This window comes from Microtus oregoni, unplaced genomic scaffold (assembly GCF_018167655.1).
Source record: "Microtus oregoni isolate MIOR12 unplaced genomic scaffold, Mior012 000014F_ref0000157, whole genome shotgun sequence".
In the NCBI taxonomy this organism is placed as follows: Eukaryota; Metazoa; Chordata; class Mammalia; order Rodentia; family Cricetidae; genus Microtus; species Microtus oregoni.
The window spans coordinates 22,634,355-22,654,940 of NW_024543073.1; the positions used below are offsets into that span (position 1 = coordinate 22,634,355).

The 20,586-nt window shown below is 43.6% G+C and overlaps 2 protein-coding genes across 8 annotated transcripts in view; both read left to right on the top strand.

The window, feature by feature from the left end:
* Positions 1 to 4,316, top strand: part of Tent2 (terminal nucleotidyltransferase 2) — a 53,874-nt gene extending 49,558 nt beyond the window's left edge. For all 7 annotated transcript variants that reach the window (XM_041663382.1, XM_041663383.1, XM_041663380.1 and 4 more), the window contains 2 exons: positions 931 to 1,010; positions 2,218 to 4,316. In XM_041663382.1, coding sequence (XP_041519316.1) covers positions 931 to 1,010; positions 2,218 to 2,292 — 155 coding nt within the window. In that variant the 3' untranslated portion in view covers positions 2,293 to 4,316. The remainder of the gene's footprint in view (positions 1 to 930; positions 1,011 to 2,217) is intronic.
* Positions 4,317 to 5,417: 1,101 nt separating this feature from the next.
* The window catches only part of Cmya5 (cardiomyopathy associated 5), a 93,706-nt gene continuing 78,537 nt past the window's right edge, over positions 5,418 to 20,586 (top strand). Inside the window, exon 1 of the mRNA XM_041663587.1 lies at positions 5,418 to 5,630. Within this exon, the coding sequence (XP_041519521.1) occupies positions 5,470 to 5,630 (161 nt within the window). The 5' untranslated portion in view covers positions 5,418 to 5,469. The remainder of the gene's footprint in view (positions 5,631 to 20,586) is intronic.

Consider the following 20,586-nt stretch of genomic DNA (forward strand, 5'->3'; position numbering starts at 1 on the left):
GCAACCTCTTTGATTTTTGGCTCTCATTCCTCCCTTTTAGCTTTAAGGCATGTGTAAGACTTGTTTTTGAAAAACAAAACCAAACTTCACGTGATCTGTATGTCCCATCCATTCTGCCTTGTCTCTCTGTGACCTCTTCTGCTGTGTACTATGGGTGAGGGGTACACAGGCTGAGGGCATAGACTCCTGTCTTCTCTGCTTGGAATTCTTTTTCTCTCTTCAATGCTAGAATTCTCACTGGATCTCCTGCTAAGCACATTCATATCATAATATGCTGCACACTGCCCTCCGTTCTCTTCAGTGTTCTCAATCTGTGGGTTGCGACCATCGGAAAACACAGATATTTATGATTCATAACAGTAGCAAGATTACAGTTATAAAGTTGTGACAAAAATAATTTTATGGTTGTGGTCACCACAGCATGAGGAACTGTATTGAAGGGTGGCAGAATTAGGAAGGTGAGAACCACTGCTCTACTTAAAGGCTCCTGACCTTTTCCATCCTGGACAAGATCACTTTAAAAAAAAAAAATTGAGTTTAAGCTTACCCTTCTATAACACCTGACATTGTGCCCTTCTCTTAAATACAGTGGTATATTCTTTATGTAACTTTTGATTCTGCTAAATATACGTCCTTAACCGTCTGTAAATCCTTAGAGACCTTATCAACTCAGTTACTCCTCTGATCATTTTTTGTCATTCCTCTGACTTAAATTCCACCTACCTTACCAGACAGCGCATAACTAGATCGTGTGTATGTGTTTGTGGACATACACATCTAGTAAAAATACTAGGTTAAGCCATATGATATACTGGTAGTTTCATATAACTGAACCTAATGTAAAAGGACTGGGACATATCCTAAGTTTGATTGCCAGTGCTGGGAAAAATGAAAAGCCCATTGTACTAATCTGTGCATTTCATGATGCAGAACCCTTTGATGGAACTAACACCGCCAGAGCTGTGCATGAAAAGCAGAAGTTTGATATGATCAAGGAACAGTTTTTAAAGGTAAACAGTGTTTCATGTTGACCCTAAAGATGTTAGTGGACTAGTGTGCTTTAAAAATGAAAAAAAAAAAAAGTTAGAATACAGCCACTAATGTGACAGGAAAGAAGAGGGTAGTGTCACTTGAACTTAGAGGCACTTTTCCTCCAGAGAGAGCTAGGGAGCTTATTAAACTCAACAGATGACGAAATAAAACTCAGAGGACGCTTTTATTAAAATATCAGGGCATTTATTAAAGAGAAGGATTTGATGTGTGACTTGTACCCTTTTTTTCCTTTTTCTGCTACTTCCACTATGACATTTTATCTTTGATATGTTTTGTGTTTGTGTCCACAATGTTAATTTATTCATCAGTAGCTTTGCTAGATGAGCTACCTGTTGGCAATGACTGGCAGTGTGGAAATGCATTGATAGACATATTAAGTTCAAGTGATACACTCTTTTCCTGTCACACTAGTGGCTTTACTCTTCTAACTTTAGGAAGGAAAGGTTCAAAGGTCAGAGAAGTGAAGCTACTTTAGAGATACTCTTTTCATTATTCGGATAGACAGACAGACTTTGATGTAATTAAAATGCAAGCAGTGTGCTGCAGGCTCTCTTCAGTCTAGTTCTTCCTCACAACAAGCAAAGTGGAGCATAGTTTTCCTGTTGCTCACTTATTCTTTAGCAGTGGGTGAGCTTTTAGAATGATTTAGCAGTAAAACCAATACCATCAGATACTTGGACACTTAATGTTTTCATAAAATTGTGACCTGAACTTTTAGCATGAATAAGAATTGCAGTATCTTTTATGAATGCTTTCACTGGTTCCCAGGCGCTTGCACAAAATTTTACATTCACTCTTGCCTTCTTTTAAAATACTGGTTTTAAAAAACTACAAAACAGTCATTTTCCCCTCTTAAATTCAAATTGAATACTTTGCTATTTTAGATGAAATAATTTAATCTGTAATTTATGTTATTGTCACTTGTAGCTTTTTCGCCACCTGTGTGCCCATTTTTAAAAAAATCATTGCATAGAATATTAAATAATTATTTCTTTTTTGTTGATTAATTACATACCTTGGGAAATAAAAATAAGAAAAAATCTAAATGTATACATAGAAAGAACCACTACTAATATTCTTTTAAATTTTTCGAAATCAGTCTTTTGTTCTGTATATAGTTTGTATTTTAAGATTGATTTTTAATTTATTGCTTTCCTTTCCTAGTCATGGCAAAGATTGAAAAACAAGAGAGATCTCAACAGTGTTCTGCCTTTGAGAGCTGCTACCCTGAAGAGATAGCTGCCCTCTAATTCCTAAACTCTTCCAAGAAATAAAGAACAATAGTTACATCACAATGCATTTGTTTACCTCCATCATGGTTTATTTTTAATCTTGTTCTTGTTTTTGTTTTATTTTTAAAAGGACATACTTATATAAAGATTGCATATTTTATTATGACATTTCCTAATAAACTCTTTGATTTAAAAATGTATTTTTGAAAATGTTTACATTGATGATTAGTAGTATTATGGCATGACTTTTCGGCATAAAATATATTTTGAGAAATTACCTGAACTAATAAGGTTTTGATATAATTTTAAGTAATTGTACCACATGCAAATGAAGAACCATGTGGAATTTTGCAAAGGATCTAAGTAATACATATTTACAGTTTAACTGGCAGTACACAGTTGTGTAACTCAGTTCTAGTCAAGGGAAGATTCAAGTCAGTTATTCAGTTACTTGAAGCAAATGAAATCTTTCATTCAGTGAAGTCACTGGAGTCTTGAAATACTGGACAATTGCCTTAAGTCTCCCTCCACTTGACTCTGGGACAGCCTGTCTTGTCCTGTGTCTGTATTCGTGTTTCATTAGCACTTCACACCTCGCTTTGATCCACTCTGGGGGTTACAGGACCACTAGCAGCAGTTGGTGACCTGCTAATGGACTCTCACTTTGGAGAGAGAGCGTTTCCTATGCTTTCTGATAGCATAGTGCAGGGTACACTGTTGCTTTACCTCTGTTTTCCTGATCTTTTTCCTCATGATAGAAAACTGAACATCAAAGTTAAGATTATATCCTATTTGTAGAATCGGATTTCTGTGGATTATAATCTAAACTGGAATTTTTAGGCAGTAAGCCACTATAAAGTGTTTTAGATAAGACAGTAAAATTATAAATAAAAGTTTAATGTTTATACAAAAATCTTTTTTAGTATTTCTTTTCCACATAAAAGTAGTAGCTTCAGATACAAGCTATTCTGTTTCTTAAGATTGTTTTTAGTTCATGTAAATATTTGTAAATTGGTCAGTACCTGTAAATTTAAATATAAAAAGTAATCTTGAAAGCAGTTTTAACTTTTTCAAAGATTGCAGACTTCTTGTAGGCCTATGGTGGTACAGTTTGTACCACTGAACTATTTTTTGCAGATCAATTAAAAAACTAAAAATATTTGCTTTCTTTGACTTATAAAGGGTGCGTATTTTGTTTTTCTTTTAAGTTTAAATTTTTGTATGCTGTCAAATGGAATAAAGTTTATATCTGGAAATTTTTGAGGTGTAATTTTTCTGTGAAAGTCATTGGTTTTGTAATAAGATTGAGGCTGTAATTATCTGAACTGGTCTGAACCCAATTCTGTGGTTAAGCCCGTCAGCCACTGTATTTCTCTGGCTTTATTGGGAATAAACTTTCCAAGTGAGTCAGTTTTTTTAGATTACTTATCTGTAGTACTTTTGATGCAATTAAGCGTTTTATATATGAATTCTTCTTCTGGGAACTATTCCTGAGATTTACTGCATACTGTGCAGCCCCTTCTCAGAATGTATTGAGTATAATGGTTAAGGGGACCCGGTACTGTTTGTAAATAGTGGTCTCTTAGGGACGGTGTTCTGCATCACAGCTCCATGATGTTAATAAAGCCTCAGAGTTAACCACAGTGTGGACTCTTGCATTGCCACCTGTTCTCGTTTTTCTGTGGCCCCACCCTACTACTTTTGAGCCAAGTTGTTGTTACCAAGTAGGCCAAAAAGCTGATACATTTATATCCTGGAACTAATGGGTTAGCAGCTAAGATCGTGTACTGGTAACAGTCCAGATTTATCAGGTAAGTGGGCTGTTAATATATGAGACTTTTTAAAACATTATTTTCTGTGCTGGGATTGAACTCAGCTCATCCTTGCTAAGCAAGTGCACTACCCATTGAGCTAATATCCTCAGCAGGAGACAAATTAATTTTGTGTGAATACTACATTTTATTTTGTGTGTGTTGATTGCTCCATTTCTGTATGTTTGTATGTATTATTAAAGTATTGTTAGTGTTAAAAGTGTGGACTCTATAAACAGTTCTGTTTTGGGTTATTTAAAATAGGATCTTAGCAAAATCAGTGGTTAAAAAAAAGCCTGCCGCTCTACCCCTTAGTCTACAGGCTGCTGTGGCTGGAGAATAATACCTCTCTACCTGTCTCCTTTACAAACTAAACTGTGACTTGAATCTGCCATGATTAAAAATAAAGGTTTGGAGTTCTAGCCCTAAAGTCCTTCTTAGAAAAGAATACTTTGCTGCCTGTTGTACTACTACATAGGTCTGGCCTTTTTAGAAGCATTCATTACATACCGTGATTTGCCCAGTAACTTCCGAAGAACTGGGTGGTGGGACAAAGAGCATAAACATGGGTACCAGCATACTTAGTAGGCGCTTTGAATTCCTGGAGAGGAGCAGTGAGTTGGGACTTGGGCATTTCAGAGAAAGGTGGTGATCTTGACTAAGTAAATAGGCGGGCCTTTCAGGCAGAAGGCGTTCTATTTGATATGGTGTAAATACCTAATTTCTGAAAGTGGATTAGTCAGGATTTCATCTCGGAGAATCTTAGGCTTTAGTCCTAGAGCTATGCTGAGAGGTTTAGCACTGGCTTTACTGGTTCCAATGAGTCTTTGCTTAGTGTGGATCTAAGATAGAGGTTCTGTGAATACTTGGGCCTGATATTGTATCGACTAGCAAGTTCCCCCATTGTCACCATACTAGCAGTGAGACCTTAAACTATCTACAAGCTGGCACCATGTCTATCAAGATTAAGGGAAGCAAGTTCCTGGCTGCGTGCTGCCTCCTTTGGTATAAAAGAACCATCCAGCAGCTCCGCTGAAAGTGTAAAACCCGCCAGATCACTGGATGGAAGGTTGGGCTAGCAGGTCGCTTGACGCCCAGGTGCAGCCCTCAGCACTGCAATCCGCCCTGTTCCCAAAGGTCTGCCAGAATGGGCGGGACAGTTGGCAGGGGACTGGTACCAAGGATAGCTAAGCCTTGCCCCAGAAGCTCAGTGGCGAAACTTTCTTGACGCCTTCTATTTAAAGGCCTGGGGCGCCCCCACCCTGCGTGCCGGGAATCCGAGCAGCCTCGCGGGCCCCAGCAAAGTGCAGTCAGAGGGAGAACACCGGGCGCGGGCGGCGTGGGTTGCTCTGACTCCGGCCGGGACAGGCGCGATGGCGAGCGGTGACAACAGACACGCTGCTGAGGGCTTCCTCCGCTGGGGTGCAGAAGAGGAGGCGACCCAGGAACTGGAGACGGAGGAGTCGTCGGAGGGCGAGAATGAAGAGGAGGGAGAGAATGAAGAGGCCGAGTCGGAGGAGGAGCCCGACGCCAGGTAGCCTGAGCCTGTTGTGCTGGGTCCCGGGCATCGCCCAGAGCCTGGCAAAGCTGCCCACCCCACAGGTGTCTCGCTGGACCGCTGGCAGCCCCCCGGGCCTTTTCCTTTGTCTTTACAACATCAGGAGTTCATTTCCCTGGAGCCAAGCTCTGTCTGGGGTTCGCCGCCTTCTTTAAAAACTTGAAGGTGTAAGGTTCTTGCTGTCAGCTGGAGTGACAGGTCCGCCTGCAGCAAAGTTCACAGTCGGCCCCCACCCCCACCCCCGCCTCCCAGCTCCTTGTGACTTGCTCGTTTATTCTTGGAGACTTACTTGGGGTTCTGCCTAACCGCAAAAACTGTGCTGGAATGCTTGCCGCTGGCTCCCCGCGCCTAATCAATCTTGCCTGCCTGAGCATGGGGAAGGATCTTGAGGCAGAGAAAGCCCTGTCCATTACCTTCAAAGGTATGGTGGCCTCCTGGAATTCTAGCACTGGGCTAGTTTGCTGTATTTGTATATGCAAACTAGCATATGCAAATACCCCATACATTTCTTAGAGGAAAGAATCACGAAGGCCAGGTGTGATGACCCACCCCTGTGATTCCAATAATAGACAGGCAGAAGCAGGAACGCCATGATTTTAAGGCCTGCTGGTCTGTATCGAGAGATATTTCAGCAACTTCTGTCCTAAGAATCGTTCTGGTCCTAAATATCTACTTATCAATAAGCTGAATGAAATTAAGTAATACTATATATTTTTTTAAAAAAATGGGACTCTCCATTTTGACCCTTTTCATGCAGGCCTAAAATGAGAATAGTGGTATGGGTGTCAGTCAATGATAGCTCTTGCTAGGTGCTCCTATCAGAAGACTTGGGGGCGGGGCAAGTGAATGTGTACCGTTTCAGAATTAAGCACTCAGGCCAGAAGAGCTGAAACTGAAGTAGCCCAAGAGTGGCTCAGGAGGCTGGGGAGGTGGTTCAGCTGGTAAAGTGTTTGCCTTGTATGCACAGGGGCAAAATTCAATCCCCAGTACCTACGTTCAATCCCCAGTACCTACGTTCAATCCCAAACACTGATAAAAATTCCAACATGGTGGCTTGTGCTTGTCATCTCCATGTTAGGGAGACGGAAACAAAATCCCTGGGTCTCACTGTCCAGTCAACCTCATCTAGTTAGTGAGTTCCAGGACAGTAACAGCAGCCAGACTGTCTTAAAAAAAAAAAAAAAGAAAGAAAGAAAGAAAGAAAGAGAAGAAAAGAAAGGTAATGTGTATGTTGCAAGCAAGAAGGTTTTTACTCGTAGTTAGCATGACAAAAGTTATATTATGCTGAAGGTCATCACACAAGGGTCACACAAGATTCCCAATTACAGTCCTAAGCCTATCTCCCCAAGGCTGCTCGCCTGTGTGATGTATCTTAAGCTGAAGGCCAGGTCCAGTCTCTAACAGAAGTCTCTGATTGGAGGGTCAGGACCCTGGTCACTCCAGACGTCCAGAGCAAAGCATTGCTCTTGGTCTCTGCTTAAATACTGTCCAGTGGGTGTCATGGAGTCTAGGACTATGTCTGGTTATTGTGAGTGAGTGATGTCACTGGGTTCTGGTTATCAGGGTGTAGTGGGGTAAGAATAAGCCATTCTTACATATCTAAAAGGTTTTTTGTTTTGTTTTTTTTACTATGCTCATTACATTGACTGTGACGAGTAAGTCTCCACATGCACATACATGTAATCCCGTGTGTACATGTAGCATGACACTGATGAGGTAAAATAGTCAGTTGGAAATCTTGAGTCATGGGCTACATGCTTACCAAGCAGCTTCTGCTTTCAAGAACTTTGAGGGAAAAGAGAGAAATCATGAGGAGTATCTGACTACATGCTAAAGAAGTAAGACTTCGAATAGAGAAGAAAGCATGGTGTTTTAGGGTTTTTTTTCTTTTATTGCTGCAACAAAAGACCACGAGCAAAAAGCAAGTTGGGGAGGAAAGGGTTTACTTGGCTTACACTTCAGCATTGCTGTTCATCACTGAAGAAGGTCAGGACAGGAACCCAAGCAGGGCAGGAACTTGGAGGCAGGAGCTGATGTGGAGGCCATGGAGGGGAGCTGCTTACTGGCCTGCTTCCCCTGGCTTCCTCGGTCTGCTTTCTTACAGAAGCCAGGAGCACCCATGGGTGTCCCCACCCACCATGGTCTGGGCCCTCCCTCATTGATCACTAATTAAGGAAATGCCTTATAGCTGGATCTCTCTCTTTTTTTTGCACACCTTATTAAGTATTTAATTCATTTTCTATGGCCAATAAAATCCTTCTCATGCTTATTACATAAATCAACATATTAGTCTCTGCCTTTTTGGTTTATTTCTTTAGGCAGTTCATAGATTCTTCTATGTTTTTGTCATTTTCTTGATATTTTGCTTTAATGTGTATGAAAACCTAAAATATCTGAGACAATTGCACTGTACAACACTGACACTTACAGAATATAAACTTTTGTGTAATTTTGATTGATAATTTTTCTGACATACTCAAACTAGTAAAGGTCAGAGCTAAAAGGCAAACTCAAATCACACCTCAAATCTATGCAAAATATGCTGTCCTGATTATATTTTTTGTTTTTTTAAATTGTTTTTATTGAGCTATAATTTTTCTCCACTCCCCCCTTCCTCTTCCTCCCATTCTACTCCCTCCTGTGAACCCCATGCTCCCAGTTTACTCAGGAGATTTTATCTTTTTCTCCTTCCTAGGTAAATTCGTGTATATCTGTGTCTCTTAGGGTTCTCTTTGTTGTCTAGGTTCTGTGCTGGGATTAAAGGCATACACCACCACCACCCAGCGACGAGCTAACTTCTAAACAGGATTTGAGAGAACAGACTCCTTTCAGAGAGCAGATCCCTGACAGGCAGACTGGGCAGGCAGACGCCAGCCAGCAGAGTTTCTATAAGGGAGTCAGCAGAAAGAAATGTGATTGCTAGAACACGGACCACGCTGGGCTAACAGAAAGGGGTGGGGAGCTCTTTCTTACCTCACTGTGGTCAGGAATCAAACCACCTCACTGTGTGTAAGTCTAGAAGTTCTGTGCTCCCCTGAGAATGGAAATGAGGATTTGGAATAGGTGCTAATAGAGGGAAGGTGAGAATCACCTGTGCTTCTTTGGACTCCTGCACAGAAGTGAACGCATAGCACATGGTATCATATAAAAAGCCTTTACTATTAAAACTGCAAACAAACTGTAATCTAAATGCTCTCTTTACCCTCCCAGGTATAATATGTAGAATTATTTACCTTTATGGCTGAAAAAAATATCCCTTTCAGTGACAAAAATGATTTTGGAGTTCAGAAAGCTTATCCTCAACATTTCAGGAGCCAACTCTTCTCCTGGTTTCTGCTTGCTGTCTCTCACGTTAGAAGCAAGCGGGCCATACTGCTGGCCCCAGGTCAGTTCTACTTCCTAGTTATAAGGCTCATGAGGATTAAATCAACTGAGAAAGCGTGAGAGCACACCTGGCGCTCAGTGCTCCCAGCAACTTTTAGTTTCTCACCAGCCTTCAGATAGGGCATCATCAGGAGAGAACCCTACTTTGGCCTGCCATTCACTAGAGAGGGGGGAGGAGACAGTACAGGCCGAGCAGAGGATCTGTCCCAGTGGAGCGTACCTATAGATATTTGTGGAGAGCCAGGGATTGTGACACCTGTCGCAGACACAGTAATCAAGAATTTACTGCTGTCTTCAAGGAACTCACATTTGGATAAAGTGACAGAAAACCACAGTTATGTTATTAGCCATCAAAGGGATGGAAGGGAAAGTTCTGTTTGAAGCCTCCCAACTAGTGGAGAGAATCCTAGTTTCCACCCTCGCAGGAAGGACTTGAGAAGCTGCACCCCCGGGAGAAGACTTTGGAATGAGGTGTCCCAGAAGCCTGGCATTTCATGCTTATGAGAAGAAAATTGTATTGCCAAAATCTTATCCAAGATCATCTGCCAAAGCAAATTTGTAAAACCTCCAGATCTTAGAGCCAGGAAAGGCCGCAGGAACATCTGTTCCTGGCCAGTCATCTTACAGATTCAGAAACCTAGTGGCAAGGGACAGTTTTTCAAAGTGGAACCGCTTTTCCCCAGGTAGAACTTAGACCAGCTCGCGGGTGTGCTCACTGGGTTCGTTTCATCTGCAGTCAGCTCCACCGTCCGGCTGACTCCCACAGTGTGCCAGGTACTTCCTAGGCCCAAGCGAAGAAGCCGCGAGTAGAGAGAACAAAGCGCACAGCTCCTGAAACGGACTTTCCAAAATGAGCGAAGAGATAATATATAATGTCCCAACTGGATGTGCGTTCTCTGGGGATCAACGCAGTGGGAGAACGGCGGTGTGTTTGGGATAGGATGGTGAAGATAAGGCCCTCTGCCAGGCCACATCTGAGCAGAGCCTGCAGGAACGTGTCTTTGGCAAGAGGAAGAGCAGGTGCAATGGCACTGGGGTAGGAATGTGTGGCTGGCTAGGAGCCCAAGGAGATGAGGCTGCGGGAGTGGAGCGAGCAAAGAGGAGGTCAAGGGTGAGTGCGAGAAACGCAGGCTGCGGATCTGAGGCTGCAGAGATGGATCTAAGGCTGGGGAGATGGCTCCATGGGCTCAGCGCTTGTCAGGAGAGTGTGAGGAGTGGGTTGGGCTTTCCAGCATGCATCCATGGCCTTCCTGTAATTTCAGTGCTCAGGAGATGAGACACGGAGTCCCTGGGGGCAAGCTGGCTAGCTAGACTAGCCAAATCTTTGCGCCCCAGGCTCAACTGGAATATTCTGCTTTAATATATAAGGAAGATAACAAATACGGACTTCTGGCTTCCCCCGAATACACATGTGCAAGCACCCACCCCCACATACACAGACCACCCCCACCACGGCCACCACATCCTCACACCACACATACCCCAGGTAGCGGCCAGGACTTAGGTTTTATTCTCTGTAAAACTAAAAAGCTGTGTTCTCTTTATCGTGCCATTCGGGAGTCAAAACAAAGCATTTTTAGAAGCAGTGGTTGCAGCAAATTCCTTAAAGAGTAAACACCAGCGGGATCACATTGTCTTTCGTCTGAATTCTTAGAACACACGCCAGGCGCAAGCACTGCTCTAAATGTTTCAAATCCACAGTCCCTGTATGCAGAGAGAAGTGGCAACACACGCAGTTTTCTTTTGTTTTTGCTGGTTTCTGACTGAGGCCGTTCCCACGATCACCCAGGAGCCTTTGGTTTTTTACAGCAGCTTCCTTGGGTCAAGGTTAATTTTCTCTATCTAAGCACAGGGTGGTGGCGGTGGGCGTTTACAGTAGTGTCTTCCAAAGGGGCATTAGCAGGGCCCGTGTAGAACACGCCAGTCTGGACCGAGAGCATTCTGCTTCCTAAGGGCCCTCTGCTTAGGGAAGCAAGCTTTCGGGAGATGGAGGTTAGCGGGAGATGGAGGTTAGCGCTGCAGGGCACTCTGTGTCCCACGTCTTTCTGTGTGGTGTCTCTCACGGGTTTGCTGTCCAGGGTGTTCTGACATTCTAGCTAGCCCTCTTCTGAGGTCAGTGGAGAGCGCTGGGGGTGGAGGTGCCCGGCTGCCTAGGATGCCAGAGGCTGAGGGAGGAGGGAGGACAAAACCAAGGCCCTTGGAACCAGAACGCTAGGCGCTGCTGAAGTGTTGGCTGCATGGCTGTCCCATGCCCTTGGTGAGACTTTGAACAGCGACGAAAATGCAATGAACTTGTTTTCCTTGGAAACAGCAAACCTGCCAAAGTGTAGGACACATCGAAAGCCTCACCGGCAGGAACGTTATGCTGCCTGGCTGTCATGAGTCATGAGCGAGGACTTAGGGAAAGCAGGGGACCACTCAGACACTGGGACAAAATCCTTCTTCCATGTCAGGATATGTAGAGTCAGTTGCAAGAGACCAACTGCGATCTGTGGATGAAGAGAAGCTTCCGTGTAGTCTAGTGTCAACCAATAGAAATACAATGCCAGCCACACAGATAACTTAGCTACTTTTTTCTTTGTCTTTTCTTTTCTTTTTCTTTTTCTTTTCTTTCCTTTCTTTTTTTTTTTCTTTTCCTTTTCCAAGACAGGATTTCTCTGTGTAACAATCCTGGCTTTCTTGGAAGTTGCTCTGTAGACCAGGCTGGTTTCAAACTCACAGAGATCCACCTTCCTCTACCTCCCTAGTGCTGGGATTAAAGGCATGTACCACCACCACCCAGCCATTTAAGTAGCCACTAAAGTTTAGACAAAGGAACAAATGGAAGTAATTTTAACAATGTATTGTGTTGAATTCAATAGTCAAGGTCCTCTTTGTAATGGACACTTGTAAAATGCAGTCATTATGTTTACATTATCTTGTACTATGTCTTGGAAAGCTGGTCACGCTTTCCTTTAGAGAAGGTCTCAGTTGTCCTTCCCTCTCCACACACATTCCTAGTGCTCTGTATCCACATCGAGGAGGGGGAAACCACACAGAACACTGACAGCGTGTAGAAATTATCTAGCTTCAGGGACTCCATGGGGCAATTGCTTCACTGATAATGAATTCAGAGGATATGCCAGAGCCCATGCCAGCTATCAGGGACATTAAAATGATAGCGTCGAGGAGGTCCCAGTCTGGGGTGGGGGTGGAGGACCAGTGACCTTCAACACAATGCCAGATTTATTACACAAAGGTAATTGCTCAGCAAAGAACAGGTAAAGAGGCTCTTCTCCTAAGTCAGAGTTAGAAAAGTTTGGTAGTGCCGCACCAGCTAAGGAGGAAGATCAACCAAACATGATGGGCAGCTCAATACACCTCAAGTTCCCACTCCCACCTCTTGGGCTGCTGCGGATCACTGCAGTAAACTTTATATCCTCCAGGGTCCCTCAGGGTAGCTCAGGGTTGAGAACATTTGTTGACTGAGCGAATGCGTAAGTGGATGAGGGAGTGGATGTCATTGGGATACTGAAGTTGGATCAGGGAGAATATTGCCGGTTTCTGACCACTTGTTTAGCCAGGGATTGATAATGATCCGTGACTCCCGATCCAGTTGGGAGGGGGCGTGATAAGTCCTAAAGGATGCTTTAGTTCTGTTGTCTGCAGGGAGCATCCACGTATTCTGTGACCTGTCCCAAAGCTGCCCCTAGAACACTAGCTCTCAACCTGTAGGCAGTGACTCCTTTAGGGGATCACCTATCAGATGTCCTGCACACCAGATATTTGCATTATGATTCATAACAGGAGCACAATTACAGTTGTGAAGTAGCAACGCTATAATTTTATGATTGGCGGGGCTCACCATAGCATGAGGAAAGGTAGTTCAACCGTATGCAGCATTAGGAAGGTTAAGAACCACAACCCTAGACTAATCTATCAGTCAGATCACAGATGAGGGATAAGAATAACTTTTGCTTTTCGCTCAGAGAAGAATCCTCTATTAAGCCAACTGGAATGTCTTCAGTTCAAAAATTCAACCCATTGATCTGGTAAAGTCCAATACCTGTGGGAAGATGGATCAACACTGCTCTGTCTACCAAGCTAACCCTTAAGACCCACTCCCCTAGACCTCCTAGGCCTCATTTGCATGAGCTGCCTTTAAGAAAACCCACGTGCTAAAAGTCATTCATCACTCGGTACCACAAGTATTTCTAATTTTTTTTTTGCAAATTTAAAAACTTAAGGCATATGCACTCACCACAGATTCCCTCACTAGGACACTCAGAACTGCTGATTTGTAGGTAAAATAGTCCCCTCACCTTACTTAGAACCCATAGTAAGTGAAGAGCTTTATCCTGCAGGTGTTTACTGGGGGCCAACTCTGTGCAAGGCACAGAAACATGGAGTGAGCAAGAGGCAATGTTTCTAAAACATCTACTCTAGACCCTGAAGGGGGAAGATAGGTGTCTGTCGCCAAAGTCACTGGATGGTCAAGTGGGTTGGTCCTAGGAAGCTGAGATACCGGTCTGAACCCCTCGTGATTTTCTCTAAGTCTCTGCTCCCTACTACCAATCCTCCTCCCTCCACCTACAGCAAAAGATGGTCACTGTTTTGTCATTGACTTGGCAGGAGAGCCTGGCCGCTGACGGCACTCACCCCTACAGGGACGCTTTGATGTCATCTCCCTGACCCTCTTATGTTTGGGACCAGTGACAGAGGTGCACGGAAGGGAAGGGAAATCAACGCTGGCTCAAGGAACACCTAACTCATTCTGAGTGCTGTTATCGTTATCTGGATTGTTGTTGTGTTTTCAAATAATAGTCCAACGATACCGGCTTTGCTTTCACCCTTATTTTGTGAGAGAGAAACTGGGGTAAAAATGGTAAATGAGTTACATAATTTCAGCAGCTTGCAGGGCATAAACAAGGATGCTAGCATGGCCTTTGGAAGAATAAGTATTGTAACTCTCCTGTTTTTCTTCAGCTCATGTACACACAACATATAAGAGGCTATAGATATAAAGACATATACTCCCTTTACTGCTTATTAAACAGATGCCTGTTCATCATTAGACAACTTATTTTTGTTTGAGCATAACTTTCATATTTTAATATTTATTTCTTTATTGTTTTACAAGATTATGGGTATATGTATTTGTCTGTTGTGGTTATTCACACATGTATGTGGGTGCCAGCAAAGACCAGAAGAGAGTCTTGGATCCTCAGGAGCTGGAGTTATAGATGGTTGTGAGCCACCCGACCTGAGTGCTAGGAACCTAACTCACATCCTCCCTAAGAACAACGTGTGCTATCAACTGCTAAGCCCTCTCTCTAACCCCAACTTTACCATTTTAAAATGATTATTTAAATTTATTTTATATATATATATATATTTTAAAAAGGTGTAAAACGCCTGGAAAGTAGTCACAAACCCTGACTGGCACTTTTGCTGTATTAGGTTTCCTAATGTGTAATAGAGTCAAACTCATGTTTAAAAATAGACATTAGGCAACCCAGTGCACTTGAGTTTCATAAGGCCAAAGCTGGCACACCAAAACACTCCTCTGCATGCCATATAGGGCCACATGATGCACACCCAGTGGGAACTTACCATAATGTCCATGAAATTCTCATACTTTCTTTAAAAGACAGAATTTATGTTAAGTGTGAGGTGGTAAATTTCTTAGTTTTTCTATCTAGCTTTCTTTTTCTTTTGGGTTCAAAAATACTTTTATAATTTCTTTGAGAATTTCACATAAAGTATTTTTTCATACCCACCCCCTTTCCTCCCCTAGCGCCTTCAGATCTGCTCCCCACACACGGCTTTCTGAGCTAGGGTCTAATACTTTAGCTCAGGTTGACCTAGAACTCATATGTAGCCCAAGATAGCCTCAAATTCATAGCAGTTCTCCTGTCTCAGCTTCCCAAGAGCTGGGATAACAAGGGCACGTCACCTTGTATATGGTCCCAGGACAGGGAGCCCTAGGAAGGGGAGGGTGGCACTTAGCAAGGAGCGGGCTCCATTTGTGCAGTTGTACCCCGTCTTTCTCGCTGGCAGGTGTGCACACAGGGCACCTTCCAGGAAGCTGCAGGAAACAACCTCCAAACCCTTGTCCTCAGGTCCCCAGGGAAAGTGACTTTCTTCCTAGGCTCCTTTAAAAATCTAAGGATAGATGGGAGGAGACATAACATGAACAGAGTGAGTTGTGCTGAGATGTAAACTAAATCTGCCTGGCAACCAAATATGGGGTTAAATTGATTGGCTGATAATTAGGACTGCTACTTTATTTATATACCTGACTTTTTAGGGGAAAAATACTAGTGGATCCTATGGACTGGCAGAGGGTGAGATCACAGCTGGTGGGCCAGGGCAGGAGAAACTGAGGAAAAGTTGTCAGATCAGGGCCTCTCGCATTCTAGAAGAAAACGGCAAGAAAGGCCGACTGCTTCTTAGAGTTTTCTATTCCTCTCTGCTCCAGTTCACAATTCTCGTCCTGCCGGTTTCTACTTGTCAGTTCCCTAGGGTTTCCTTAGACCTTCGCCTTTTAGCTGCTTAGAATCCCAGCCCAGACACCTGGGCTTTGGGCACAGACTGGCTACTCAACAGATTGCAGATTGCTATAGAGCCCTACCTAGGTTGTTGTCTCCAGATGAGTGGGCTGAATTTTTGTCAGCTGGGGTTGTGAGTTGCAAGAGTAGCTAACTGGTCAGTGTAAGTGGAGGATGACCTGGTAGACCAGAGGCTCCTGGGAAGGGTAGGAAACAGGATTTTAAAAGACTGGAAACAGTTCCTCAAACCACACCTCAGAACATGTCTGATAGTACTGTAACTCAGTCAGAAAAGGACAAGCCATTTGGAAACTGGGGAAAGGATCCAAATGGATGGGTTTCCAAAGAGACTACACAAAGTCCAATGAACGTAAGAAAACATGCTCACTGATGTTACCCATAGAAAAAAATGTAAGTTAAAAACACAAGGTAATGGGCATTGGTGAGGGCGGCAGCTCAAGTGTATACCAACCAATGAAGAGATGAAGGAAATATGGCCCATACAGGAGGATGCTACGTCACCATAAACATCATAAGCATTTTGACATGCTATAGTATGGATGAACTTTGGGAACATCAGGCTAAATGAAAGAAGCCAGACATAGAGGAACATATATTTTATGATCCCATTTATATAAAATACCTAGACTAGCAAAACCATAGCGACAGAAAGGATATTAATGGTCTCTAGCACTGAGAGAGAAATGTGGTGTTTGCCACCACATTTGTGGGGAAGTAATTGGAGAAGACATTCAAAATCAACCCTTGGCCTCCATATGTGCAAACACATGCGTGTGCATGCACACACACACACACACACACACACACACACACGCTTGCACGTACACAGAAACATGAGTGTGCACACACTGTTAGAACTTTGCTAAAGAAACTTTTCAGTTATTACTGGTCATTAGATGCCAGGCTGCCTGTTGCCACTTCCGTCTCTGCAGTCCAGCACTGCAGCAACTGTAGCCTCCACTGTCACCCTAGAGAACATGGAGAGCCACCAGGCATCTCCTGAAGTGTGAGTGGTGTGCGGGGCACCCCTGGGGCGGCATCCAGCACTGCCAACTCTGTCTCCCCAGAACCTCCCAAGTGAGGGATTCTCTGGACGGAGGAGAAATCAGAAGCCAGACTGCCAGGGAGGACTTGAGGGGAGAGGGAAACAGCGGGGTTACTGGGCAAACTTTCTTCCAACTCGTTACTTGATCCTCAGCTCCTTTCAGTGTGGCCTAAAAGAGTATTCTCTTTCTATAAACATGTTGCAGTTTTTGAAGTGTGGAACAAAATAGTTAAAACATCTCAAAGTTGCCTTGCAAACCAGCCAGCAGCAGACAGAGTCTTATGAAGTACCTTTCCCAGTACCTGCAGGTTCTGACTGCTTCTACTGTGAGTTCTAGCATGGGCTTTCCATTTCGCAGTGAAAGCACCCAGGAGGGGGTGCTCAACGCGTTTTCTTGTACATGATGGTGTCTGCTTTGTGGTTTCAGAGCGCTAATGAGATCCCTTAACTATCTGGTATTGTCAGAGAGCGAGTCCCATCTAATCCGTATAGTTAGATACCAGACCAGTCCCTTTCTGGAGAATGGCGCCTCAGCTCACAGTGTGGATAACTCCATGGCTTATGTAAGATCTGCAGGGGGTAGAAATGGGGCTCCTGTGGTCTTAGTTCTCTTCTCTGTCAACACAGACATAGAGAGTCAGGGCCCATTTGTTTGTGTTTGAAGAGGGGACATGGGACGGGCACCAACATTTGGGAGACCTACTCAACTATATTTTGCTTTTCAGGCACTATTGTATTATATGGCATTTGTTATGTCTTTGAAATTTATCAATTACTTTTGCTAGTAAAAAGTGGTAAATATAGGGCTGGAAAGATGGCTCAGTGGTTAAGAGTCCTTTCTGCTCTTTTAGAGGACAATTTTGGTTCCCAGAACCCATGTTAGGTGGCTCATAACTCCTGTAACTCCAGCTCCAGAGAATCTAATGCCCTCTTCTGGTTTCCATGGGCACCCATACACATGTAGCATATACTCACACAGATAAACATGTACATACATGATGGAGGAAGGTCATTGGCTAATAAAGGAACTGCCCTGGCCCATTTTATTGGTTAGAAGATAGGTGGGAGGAGAAAACAGAACAGGATACTGGGAGGAAGAGGAAGTGAGCTCAGAGACTCCACAGCTCTCCTCTCGGGAGCAGATGCCTGAGAGAGACGCCATGCCCCGCTCCCGGGATGAAGATTCGACCTAGGATGGACTAGGCTAGAATCTTCCCGGTAAGACCGGTTCTCACAGATTATTAGAGATGGGTTGATCGGGATGTGAGAATTAGCCTGTAAGTGCTAGAGCTAAAGGGCCAAGCAGTGCTTAAAAGAATACAGTGTCTGTGTAATTATTTTGGGGCATAAGCTAGCTGAGCGGGCGGCTGGGGTGCTGGGGAAGCGGCCCCGCCACCTTTATTACTTCACATACACACATACGTAAATACACACAAATACATCTTTAAAAGATACTAAGGATGTTCTCTAAGCTATTCAAAGTGGATTTTTAAGAGAATCACATTAGCTAAAATTTCTGGGAATAATTTGGCATGAGATGGTGTCTACAAAAGAGAAAGTATTTAATGTTAAATAAAAGTTGTTAGGATGGGCATTCCAAAGCACAGAAAGTGTGTGTGTTTGCGCACACACAAGAAATAGCATCCAGACAGGGTCTGAGTGAGGGCTCACACCCAAGCCTATTTATAAAACTGTAAAGCAGTCTTCCTCATTCGGTCTACCAACAAGGCATCCCCCCGCCTCCGCTCAGAAGTCTGCAAGCAAACCCTCTGGTGTCAGGGTCTGAGCACTATTCGACCATACCCTACTTCCATGCCAGGCTTCACGCCTCACACAAACAAGGCATGCCAGCACGTGGCACGAGCTTGTATCGCTTCCCTCACCCATTCTTCTCCTGTTCTGGGAGATGGAGATTAGGAGAAGGAAAAGCAAGAAAATAATCTTTTCTTGGAAAAGAGCCTCTTCCTTTGTTTTGAGTTTCATTTTTAATCTCCATTGAAATAGTTTTCTATGCCAACAACAACCAACAAACAACCCCCACCTAAGACAAGGACTCCAGCACAATCCTGTGGTCTCTGGGACTGGGGCTGTCATCTGGGGATAGTTGTGCTGAGTGTGTATCGGGGGTGGGAATGGGTGAGGAAGAGGAAGAGGGAAGGGGTGAGGAAGAAAGAGGTGTAGAGAGAAACAGAGAGGGCAGCTTTCTTAACTCCTTTTGGGTTTCCAGCTCCCTACCCCCATCTTCGCCATGAGGCCTGGACATGCTCTTGGTATTTGGATTCTATTAGAAAACTCTGTTATTGATGAACGAATGAATGAATGAATGAATGATGAACAGGTGCTGTATAGAGGAGTAATATAAAATTTATCAGTTTTGCTTGGTTACACGTCCCAGAGGCAGTCATTATGAAAGAGATGCTGTCTACCTTGATTATGGCCTTATGAATTAATCAGAGTAGATGTTCAGATCTTCAGAGTTGGGACTGCACATTTGAATTCAACGGTGAGAGGGAAAAGTAGAAGAAACATCCAGAGCATTTGTTAGAACAGGACATTCAGATGTCCCTCAGCTGATGCTGGCTTTGGTGTCCTGATAAACCCCTGGTAAGCTAGAAACATTACAAGTCAAAGTGCATTTAATGCAACTAAGACAGGGACCATCGTTGCTTAGCAGCAGACTGTGCATAGATGCCAGTCCTTTGCCCTCGGGGTACCTAGCCTGGCTGACTGGGAGCTGCGGTTTGCTGTTACTGCTCAGCATCGAGATAGAGTATTGGATCAGGAAAAGATCAAAATTCAAAACACGAAGTATGGTTTATAATGAATGCTTATTGCTTTCACAATTTATATATTTGAAAAATTGTAAGTCAAATCATTGGCAATCTGAGACTGGGGAGTTTTCTACTTACTGCAAAAATAGTGTTAGGCTCCTGCTTAACCTTCAAGCCCAGGAAAGGGAGGAGAAATAGTAAACTTCATTTGCACAAAGTCTTAATCTGCTTTCCCCACTATACTGAGATTGGGTAATATATGATCAGCAGAACCTTATTGTCCACAGTCCTGGAGTCTGGGAAGCCAATAAGCAGGCTGCCCCAGATGTGGGGACTAGTAGAGATTGTTCCTTCTTGCTGAGTCCATATATTCTGGAAGGAGCAAGAAGCCACCCCCACCTCGGGTTCAGGCCCCTGTTTGTGATTACTCCATCCTGAGGGCCTAATTACCTCAACCCTCTCAATACGGTCAATTGCTGACTAATTTTCTTGAATTTTTGGGATATATTCAGACTGTACACAGCTGTTAGTGGTAAAGCCAGGACTCAAACCCGAGTCTTTTGGAAGTAAAGATGTTATTTCTTACACCATCCCATGTTCTTTCTTTCTTTCTTCCTTCCTTCCTTCCTTTCTTTCTTTCTTTCTTTTTTTCTTTCTTTCTTTTTTGAGACAGGGTTTTTCTGTGTAACAGCTCTAGCTGTTAAAGCTGGAACTAGCTCTTGTAGACCAGGCCGGCCTCGAACTCACAGAGATCCGCCTGACTTTGCCTCCCAAGTGCTGGGGTTAAAGGCGTGCACCACCATTGCCCAGCACCATACACTGATTTTCTAAAACCAGCTATCAAGACAGAACCCACAGGGCAGGAAGTATTGACAAGGGCAAAGAAAGAGTGTGGGGTTCCTCTTCACACTGCTGATAGAAATGCTATCCAGAGGGAAAACTTGGGAAATATGTCTAAAAAGTCTGAAAAATAATTTTGATTTTGGTTGTCAATTCTGTTTCCTAAAGCATTATTCCATGAAAACAAACGTGTAGAAAGTTGTGTCTATAGGGAGTTTTTGCTAGAGCACTTGTGTTTTTAAAAACAAGAGTTTACCGTGTAACCCATGCTAATCCTGAGCTTGTGATCCTCCTGTCAAGGCCTCCCTCGTGCTGGGAGCATGGGCAGGCACTTTTCTTAT